This window comes from Enoplosus armatus, chromosome 8 (genome assembly GCF_043641665.1).
Source record: "Enoplosus armatus isolate fEnoArm2 chromosome 8, fEnoArm2.hap1, whole genome shotgun sequence".
NCBI lineage: Eukaryota > Metazoa > Chordata > Actinopteri > Centrarchiformes > Enoplosidae > Enoplosus > Enoplosus armatus.
This window is the reverse complement of record NC_092187.1, coordinates 22,387,254-22,397,570: the sequence shown is the minus strand read 5'-3', so window position 1 is coordinate 22,397,570 and position 10,317 is coordinate 22,387,254. Positions and strand designations below refer to the sequence as shown.

The 10,317-nt window shown below is 40.4% G+C and overlaps 1 protein-coding gene across 1 annotated transcript in view; it reads right to left on the bottom strand.

The window, feature by feature from the left end:
• Nucleotides 1-5,993: 5,993 nt before the first annotated feature.
• The window catches only part of plekhg5b (pleckstrin homology domain containing, family G (with RhoGef domain) member 5b), a 48,176-nt gene continuing 43,852 nt past the window's right edge, over nt 5,994-10,317 (bottom strand). Inside the window, exons 17-21 of the mRNA XM_070910005.1 lie at nt 9,994-10,109; nt 9,726-9,883; nt 9,259-9,424; nt 8,369-9,222; nt 5,994-7,862 (exon numbers count right to left, since the gene is read on the bottom strand). Of these exons, the coding sequence (XP_070766106.1) occupies nt 7,853-7,862; nt 8,369-9,222; nt 9,259-9,424; nt 9,726-9,883; nt 9,994-10,109 (1,304 nt within the window). The 3' untranslated portion in view covers nt 5,994-7,852. The remainder of the gene's footprint in view (nt 7,863-8,368; nt 9,223-9,258; nt 9,425-9,725; nt 9,884-9,993; nt 10,110-10,317) is intronic.

Below are 10,317 nucleotides of genomic sequence, written 5' to 3'. Positions count from 1 at the left end.
TAATCTTGATGTGTTCAAGTTGCCAAATTTGTCTCAAAAGCCTGGAAAAGAAGGCAGGATTGGATCGATTATTCAGTTCGTATTTATTCTTGCACAGTAAATGTTTCTGTCAGTGATCCATGAATTTAGTTAGTAATCAATGATGGTCTGAAGATCGGACCATGAAGGATGCTTGAGCTGTTTCTCTACTTTTGGACTTCCTCTGTTGTTTGAAAATGTATACGCAGGAATTTACATATTGTATGAATTTACGGTGTCTTATTTATTTATTTATTTATTTGTGGTTTATTTGATGGGGTGAGTATCAAAGCGTTTATAGCAGCTGCTGATTTAGAACACCCCCGTCCCTCGAGGGGCTTTTATGAGAATAAGAGATTAAAAGTAAGTAAACTACAGTTAATCACACATTTAAATACTAGGCGTGAGTTTGTGGGCGCAGTAACATGTATGACTCAATAATATAAATGTCGTTCATTCATTCTGTAAATATAACAGTGAGGCTACATGAGAATTCTTAAAAAAGTGAAAGTTGTTTCTGGTTAAAGTGCATTTATTCCACTTTGCCCCCTCCCCCCGGTGATTGTGGAGGGCCATCAGTTCAGGTATTAAACACAGAACACATTGTCAGATTAATTGTGCGATTGTGCTGTAAATATTAAATGTGCCGGACTTACACGTTAATCCCTCTGCCCTCCTCCAGTATAGCTTCTCTTTCGACGAGTTTCCATTTAATTTTAGAAATGGGTGATTTTTGTGTTTCACGTTTTAGGCTGCTGCTCTAAGAAGACAATATTGTAATTACAGTAAGCTTCTTATAAGCTGATACAATTATTGAGGTGAGGAGTTTATATTGTCGCGTGAAAGTGGGACCTTATGCTCTTTCAATTTAGAAAACAACACAACTTTTCCGAGGATAAAGACATTTGATCCTCTAGCATATGCCACGTCTTTGTGGAATGAATTTATGCCAGAGAGCAGCTGGCAATACATTATCACCTTGCTGCTGCTGCTGCTGCTGTTGGGGACTGCGTGGCCCAAAGAAAAAACCAAAACAAGAGGGAGAAAGCGTCAGCTGTGATTCATTTTGTAAAGGCATCCGAGCAGACCTGTGGTGGAGGAAGTACTCAGATATTTTACTAAAGTAAAAGTACCAATAAAAACATGTACGAAATCTCGCAAGTGCAAGTAAAAGATTAAAAAAAATAAAAGTATAGTCAGCTAAAGTAAAAGTACTCATTCTGCAGAAAAGTGGCTCTTGGTGACTGATGTATTACGACATTATTAGATTGTTAATAATGATGCATTTTACTATCGTAGCTGGTTTAGGTCATTGATCTACTTTAGAGTTTACAGTTGTTTAGTCCAGTGGTTCTATCTATTCGATCCATGCGGTCGGGAACTTCCAAAGGGTCACAAGATAAATCTGAGGGGTCGTGAGATGATTAACGTGGCAAACGGTTCCTTCTTTCTTTTTCTTTTTGACTTGTCTGTAATCTTTGTAATCTGTTTTGTGAAACAACGGATACTTTTACCTCTTTGGGCCCCGAACAGATAAAATGAAACTATTTGAGAAGTTCAGAGGGGAAATCTGCCAGCAACTCATTGACTTCTGATACGTGACGAGACTGAAACTCTGGTTTAATCTTTAACGATGTGTATTTTATAATCTTATCATGTGTTTTTCTTTTTAAAGTAAAGTCTTAACCTGAAAAGTAACTAGTCGTTACACCTGGTAGATAAATGTAGAGGAGTGAAAAGTACAATATTTCTCTCTGAAATGTGGTTGAAGTGTGGAGTTGAAGTAGCATAAAATGGAAATACTCAAGTAAAGTACAAGTACCTCAAAATTGTACTTAATTACAATACTTGAGTACATGTAATTAGTTACTTTCCTCCCCGGAAAGATGTAGCATTAGTGAAATAACCTGCGGTGATGCTTTAAACTGAGTCAACCTGAAATGTTCATTAATAGAACTGATGAAGTTGAAAGTATGAATCGCTTGAGGACATTTACTCTGAAATCTAACAATTTGTAAAACTAGTTCGCTCATTGACCTCTGCATCATCTGCTATAGTCTTTGTTTGTTTTCACTGATATTTGTCTTTCAGTACACAACATCGTGTGCTTCAGGTGTACTCATTATTTAAAGTGATCTTATTCATGTCGTACTCCAAAAAGAGACGATGGTGCACTTGGTAGTTTGCACATTTATATAGTTTTCTTCTCAAAATAGATTCAGTGGTGGAAGAAGTTCGCAAAACTTTTACGTATGTAAAAGTACTAATATCACAGCGTCGAAATACTCTGTTATAAGTAAAAGTTACTCAAGTAAATGTACCATTTCAGAATCATGTATTATTATTATTATATTATTGGATTATAATAATTATTGATGCATTAATGTGTTCATCACTTTAATGTTGCTGCTGGTGAAGGTGGAGCTCATTCTAATCACTTCATATACTGCTGGGTAGTTTGTGTATTTCCCCCTTCGGGATCAATAAATACTTATTCTAACCAATAATAATACACTATCATTTATTTGCTGATTGTATTATTAACCTGAATCTGCAAAGCAACTTGTAACTAAAGTTATTAACTAAATGTAATGGAGTAAAAAGTACAATATTTACCTCTGAGCTGAAACTACAGAAGTAAAGTACAAGTACCTCAAAACTGTACTTAACCTCTGCTAATCAGAACCTTCGTTTTGACCTTTACCACATGGGAACGCTGAACTCTCCATCATCACTGCGGATTTCTCTGCAGCCACTCGTCTGCTTCGTGCTGGTTTTTTCGGGGCTCCATGAGACCAGTAACGGGGCCAGATGTTCGTGTGCACCATGTGAAGGTCACAGCCACCGGTCTGATGGCGGTGCGTGGTACTGATCGAGGGCAGATGTTCACGGGGTTATCCATTCCATATGGCTGCCACTCGTCCACGGGCCTTTTCACAGCACAGCTCTTGTAAACACGCTTTAGTTCGCTGTTCTCTTTTTTTTCTGCCCCTGTAAAACATGTCCTAAATCCAATCACCTAGTCCCTCTAAAGGGGATGATGTTGATGAATGGGAATGTGTAGCGGTTGTAGTGACCTATAAGCCCCTGCTGAGATTACAGGCAGGCAACCAGCCAGCCTGCCCGGCCTGTCCAGGGCACCAGGAAACAGCTAGAGCTTAGTGAGGGATTGTTTAGATAGACAATGGTGTCTACCTGGTTTTAATCCCCGCTCAAAAAGAGTACAGGGGATTGGCAGAGTTTAATAAATGAAAGTGCTCTTATAATCAGGATTTGCCAAAGTGCCCCTTTGTGTTAATCGGACATTTTTTACAGCATGGTTTTTGACATCTGCCACAGCAGGTGGTGTTAACCCCTACTGCTGCCCCAGCTGCATGCAGCGTACACTTCCACCAGACCTCATGCAGAGAAGTGCACAGAATACATACATGAACAAAACCGGAGAGTGTGCAAAGTGTGAACATTTTGCATTTTATATAAGGATTCACAACTTGAGAAATTACGCTTTTTGGGTCAATTACACTTTTTGTTTTTAGCATTTAGAGCTTTATTTTTCTATTATTCTATTATATTGCCTGTCTGGGTGAGATGCACCAGATATGTAGCAGCCTGCTCTGCCTTAACATAACATCACATACCTGAATATAATCTATATGGGATGCAGCCGGCCTGCCGCTGACTGCGGCACAACCTCATTACTTACTTAGTGAAGGCTAATAGAACAAGAGGGACGTGTAATTACTTCATTGCTAAAATAGAAAGCTGCATTTTAATAATTAAAGTCCAGCGTATCAGCAATAAAGCATAATAAAATTGTTTTAAAATCAAGGATTACAACAGTAAATCCCGACGGGCCAGATGTGAGAGCCGGGGGGGGGGGGGGGGTGGGGGGGCTGCTGCACTCTGGGACCAGATTAGACAGAAAATCCCACAGGACCACAGGTCTTTTCTCTGCAGCTTAGAGGCTTGTGTGGACTCAACATGCTGTAATCCACCGATTAGCTGATATAATCACCTGTAAATACACCTTGGCCATGATGTTACTGCGGCCCCACATGTGTGTGTGTGTGTGTGTGTGTGTGCTGGACGCTCAGATTTGGACTCATCTGAACTTTCTGGGAACCAGAACCAGACGGTCGGACCAGACAGACAGCTGGACGAGATATGTGATCTGACTGAGTTCCCAGAAACTACACTGAACAGATGAATGTTGTTTAACTCCAAGTAACCTAAATAACTAAAGTGTTTTGAAACAGCACTCTGGTAACACTTTACTTCCACACCCCCTAAGTTAGCATTTAGAATCAGTTATAATTGTTCACAAATACTGTACATTAATAAAAACATGGCACAGGTACAACTACATTATCACGTGTTTTTGTACAGCAGTGCTTATAAATAATACATAGGAGTTAAAGGAAAGTGTACTTTAGAGCAATTCTGAGGTACTTGCACTTTGAGTATTTCTATGTTCTACTACTTCTAAATACTTTTGCTTCACTTCATTTCACAGGAAACTATTGTACTTTTTACTCCACTACATTTATTTGACAGCTATAGTTACAATTAATATTATTTGACATACAAAACAGTAATCTGTATCTCCACCTCGACCAGCTGCAACATTCAAATGTTGCTTACGCTTGAACGCATCAGGACTTTTACTTGTAGCTGAGTATATTTTGTTGCATTTCTACCTTGACTGAAGTATACAGGTTTGAATACGTCCTCCACCACTATAAGATGTGATCCACAGGTACAAGACTTTGTGCACAGTTCTGGAAATATACGTTTGTCTAAGAGTCAGACTTATAAATAAATAGGCAGTGGTGGAAGAAGTATTGAGATCATTTCCTTCAGTAAAACTCTATTTCAAGGGAAAGTCCTGCATTCATAAAAGCATGAAAGTATTATCTACAAAACTGTACTTAAAGTAGCAAAAGTAAAAGTAGTCTAATGCAGACTGAATGGCCTATAGTACTGTAGTACTGTAGATGTGTAAAGTAGCAGGAACTTTAAAAATACACTGATGTACAATACATACACATTTCACCGTCGTAAATATGGACGTATCAAAACCACTTTTCTCCAGAAGTGGAAAGTAGTATTCAAGTAGAAAGTACATTTACTCAAGTACTTACTTATACAGTATACAGTACTTCTACACATTTCAGGAGCAAATACTGCACTTCATTACATTTATTTAACAGCTTTAGTTACTTGTTACTTTAAAGATCAAGATTTTATACACAAAACATATGATGCATGTAGGGCTGCAACTAATGATTCTTTTCATTGTCGATTAACCTGACGATTATTTTCTTGGCTAATCGATTAATCATTTGGTCTATAATATGTCAGAAAATCGTTACAAGAAATTCATTGTACAGACACAAGCAGCAAATCCTCACATTGATGTTTGGTATTTGTGCTTGCAAAACGACTAAAAGCGGATTCATTTTCTGCTGATAGACTAATCAATTAATCGATTGTTTCAGCTCAAGATGCATTCATAGACTGAACTACCAGACACTATATAGTTAAAATGAGCTCCACCTCAACCAGCTAAAACATTCAAATGCTGCCTGCATCCGTAATACTAATCCAACAATATAACACTCTTTTATTTTTATATTTTAAGTACATTTTGCTGCTACTTTTTAAACTTCTATGTAAGTACAATTATGAATCCAGGACTTTTATTGGAGTTACATAATTTTTAAAAATAATCTTTTTATAATGGAGTATTTTTATAGTGATGTATTTCTACTTTTACTTATATATAAATATCTCATTACTTCTTTTCTCCAGTGCAGGCCGGCTTGGAAAACTGACCCGGTTTTAACACTCACTGCTCAGGGCAACAGGTTGGGCTTAACATCATGACATAAAATTTTTTTTAAAAGATGATGTAATGAATTACCGCCACACGCGGTCACGACCTCGCTGCTGTAATTCTTCTTCACCTCCCCAAACACATTCTTTCGCCACCTGCTGTCTGTCTGCGTTCAAAACAGTGCGACCCGTTCATGTTGTTCTAATGCGGCGGACATTCAGATTCAGCCCTCAAATCGCTCCATTACAACGGATTAAGCCATTAAACAGAGGGATTGTAAAGTATTTTAGCATTTATTTTGTAAGACACTTTAAAGTCATTCCTGAAAGAGGAAAACACGTGATTTTGGTTCATAGCACATTCATGCCTGAAAAAAAATATTAAGACTACATTAACAAAAAACATGTACAAATCATGGAAGCAAACAATATAAACAATATCTTATATATAAAACATCGCAGGCATAATAAATATTACACATAAACAAAAAAAAACTAAAAGTAAACAAGAGTTAACCGATTTGGTTTGGGCAATGTTTGGAATAATGTTATAAATCACTGAACTGAAAAGCTGAACATCAAGTGTGAATGTTACGTTTCTGTGGCGGTCACTTTTTTTTTTTTTTTAATAAAATCTCCTGGAAAACTGTGTTCAACTAAAGCTTCAGCTCTGCAGACTCACACGTTACAGAATATCCAACCCAAACCTCTTTGTTCAATGTCTTATTAGTGTTACCATCCTAAAGAAACACAACAGGAAATGAAATGTAAAAAAAAAAAGGTGCTCTAACACGGGCATTACTCAAGTGTAGACTCCTTCTTCTTGTTTATTTTCCTATGACCACGTTCCTGCTTGTGCACTTGTGTATGTGGCGTTGATACATTTAGACCTCCAGAGTGAGTGTACACTCAAGCCTTAATAAATATATATATATATTTATTATTATATATAAATATATATATATTTATTTAGACAGTGCAAGTGCAGGAAATTCCTCAAAAAAGCTTTAGTCACCCACATTCAGTCATTGTTTTTTTTAGGAAATCAGCTCATCTTCTCATTAGTTCCACATAACAAATGGCATTAGTTCAACCACGATTACCAGTAAAGAAGGAAGTCCGTGTGTGTGGTGATGCAGCTGTTGTGCGAGCGGGAAACGTGATTGGCTGTATTCGACCTTCGGGAATCTACTGGCTCGCTCAGGTCTTCCATCTTTGGGGCGTGTCAGCGTATTCACAGGAGATGGGAATCAGTTTTGGTTCAGTCAGGAATCAAGGACCATGTTATCATTCGAACACAGACAGACATCCATTCATACACACACACACACACACACACACACACAAACACACATCTGTACACGAGCAGACACAAACAGCAAACAATAAATTCAAATTCATTGTGTGACTGTAAATGTAAATTCACTCCTTAGTGTTTCTTCTACTTAACATAGATAACTGTGCAATTTTTTCTTTTGTTGAAGCAAACCAGGAGTAGTACAAATATTCGGAGGACGTCCTTGGTGCTGTCTTTTAGATACGTGTAGAGAGCATTTTCAGGGACACTTTCTTACTGTCCCTCTTTTTGACTCTGGTAACAGAGATGGTGGAGATCCACCTCCTCCCTCCGGCGCAGAGTGCAGGGATGAGGTTTGAAGACCTCCACCTGGATGTCTCTTCTCTCTGCAGGGGGCAGCACTCCCCTAGTCCACGTTAAGGTCCCAGCCCCCATAATGCTACTTCCGTTGCAAAGTGCAAGCAGTTAATGTCTCTCTGCCTCTCCCCTCCCCTCAAGAAACCAATGCAACAGCAAAAAGAAAAAGGATTGTTACTGTTCAAATGCTAAAATGGTACGATCAGTGTCCAAAAAGCAACAGGAAGGGAGAGGGCAGCAAGAGAGAGTGCATTTGTGTCTCAAGAAATTCAGTCCATCGAAGCAAAACAAGTTGTTGTTCCTTATTATGCCCACATGCCACTGGTCAGCTGTTTGGAAGAGTGGTTATACCTCCCTGGAAATAAAGCAAACGAAACAACATTAATACACATATTACCTTAAATTAAAAAATGCTGTATCTACAACCAAATTCAATATAATTTTCTTGGAATTAAAGGAATAGTTCAACCTTATTGGGAAGTACACTACTTTGCTTTTTGTGTTAAAAGAGAAGATTAATTAAATTAACTGTCATGTCTGTACGCTACACATGAGGCTACAGCCAGCTGCCGGTTAGCTTAGCTTAGCTTACCAAAGCTCACTAATTAACATGTCAGATCTGGTTTGTTTACTCCGTATAAAAACCAAAGTGTTAAAATGACAAGTTGTTTGATTTATGGAGTTACATGCCAGAATATTTATTGGAATATGCACATTTACTTCCTGGAGCCTTGGATAAAACAAACAAGATATAAAATGTTAATTTGGGAGCTTTAAAGGTGCTGGTAGGCAGAGTCTAATCAAACGTCTCCTTTAAATGGAGTAAACCCAGAAACTGGTATTACAGAAGTGATGACTTACGATGCAGTGAGTGTGGAGTTGAGGACAAGAGTGGTGCGTATCCTATACAGCTGAGCTAGCGTCAGCTTCTTGTGCTGCTGGGTCGGTGATTTCCTCTTTTTGGGTGACATTTCCCCTGAATCACCCGTGGCTGTTGACTCGTTTTTCCGACCCACGCAGGCAGATGGAGCCGTTTCCCCGTCTGAGCTGTTGCTTTGGGACTCGTTACTCTCTCGTGGTCCGGCGGGCGCCATGTGGCCTCGCCTGGCCTCCGCCCTCCTCAGGGTGGCGCACAGTTTGTCAGAGGTCACGTTCAAGCAGTCGTCAGACTGGCCGAGGTCACTGGATAACAGCTCCATGCAGTTCTGACCCAGCTCTGACATGCTTTTACTGTGTGGCAGCGCTGATGAGTCCAGGTCCCTACATTGTGACTGGTCCTGTGTCTTAGAGCTTAGGGAGTGTGTGTGGGATACGGAGGTTTTACCGTGGAGGCGCTGCAGCAGATTGTCCTCAGAGCGGGACAAGGTCAGAGTGGACAGCCTCTGGAGGCAGTGGAGACGTGGCTGAACATGAGGCCGCCTGCGAGGTTTAGAGGACTGGATTACTGAGAGCTGGGACCCCAGTGAGGAGGCAGCATCCTCCTCCTCTTCCTCTTCTTCCTCCTGCTCTTCTTCTACCTCCTCTATTCCTGCCTCTTCCTGCTCCGCCTCCTCGCCCTCCCTGTCTCCCTCTTCCTCCTCGGTCTCCTCTCCCTCACTTTGGCCGGGCTGTGGCTGAAGTTCTCTCAGGAGGGATTCGGGGGAGAGGGTACCGTAGGCGCTGTCCATGGAGAGAGAGCGACACTGGGGGTCCAGCTCCTCGCCGTCAGGCCCCGTCTCCTGATCGTGCTCAGAGTAAACGCTGGTGTGGACTCTACGTGGGCTCGTGGACTGAGACTGCTGGATTTCAGACCTCTCAGCCAGGGGAGCCACATCGCAGTCTTTTTTAGTGGCTCCCTCGAGGTTCATGTTGGGGGCAGCAGGCTCTGGTTCATCGATCTCCATCACTGACAGGGTCTCAGTGGAACCGTCTGATTGACTGAAAAGAGAGGATTGGTCAGTTAATTGGATGGGTAGACAACAACAACAACAACAACAACAACTTGGAGCTCACAAGAACGGAGTACAAGTTACATTCACATGTACTTTAATTCTGAAACAGAGTGGATTTCAATCTTTTTAGCTCATCTTTTGACCTGAACATGACCGATTATACCTAAACTTTGTCAGGAAAACACGTAAGTGGGTGTAACTTGCTATTTCTGAATATTGAAATTACATTTACAATAGCAGGCATTCATTATCCTTCTTTGAATGAGTCATTTATTACACTGTGGTACCTGGAGTTCTGCTGGTCTTTGTGCCTCAGGCATGGGGAACTTGTAGTGGAGTTGCTGCTCTCATCTTCCTCCTCCTCTTCTTCCTCACCCTCCTTACATCTCTTCAGACTCTTCTGCTGCCGGAGGACCTCCTCAGTGCGGAGCCTCTGGAGCTGGTTCTGCAGAGTAATCATACAGCCACATTAAGTATGCAAACCACAAAAGGCTGCCTCTGAATCTTATTTCCATGTTGTTAAACATTTAATAAGATATGAACTGGCTCTCCAACCTGGACATTGCAGATTGCATCGATCCAGCTTCGCCCCTGGGTGGCGCTGTTGGCTTGGAAAGTGTAGGCAGCCACTGCACTTTTAAACTCATTGAGGTAGACGAGGATGAATGTGCCTACAGAGACGAGAAGGACAACAATTCAGCAACAGTTGGAAAAAAGTCTAACCATCATCAGTGAGTTCTACGTTATTTAAGCTTCAGTTACTTCAGCTCATTTTTACAGCTTTACATCCACACTGAAACAATTAGCCTATAAATATATAAGTTATATTGTAAAGGTTCGCTGGTTACAGCTTCTCAAATGTCAAGATTTCATTTCGAC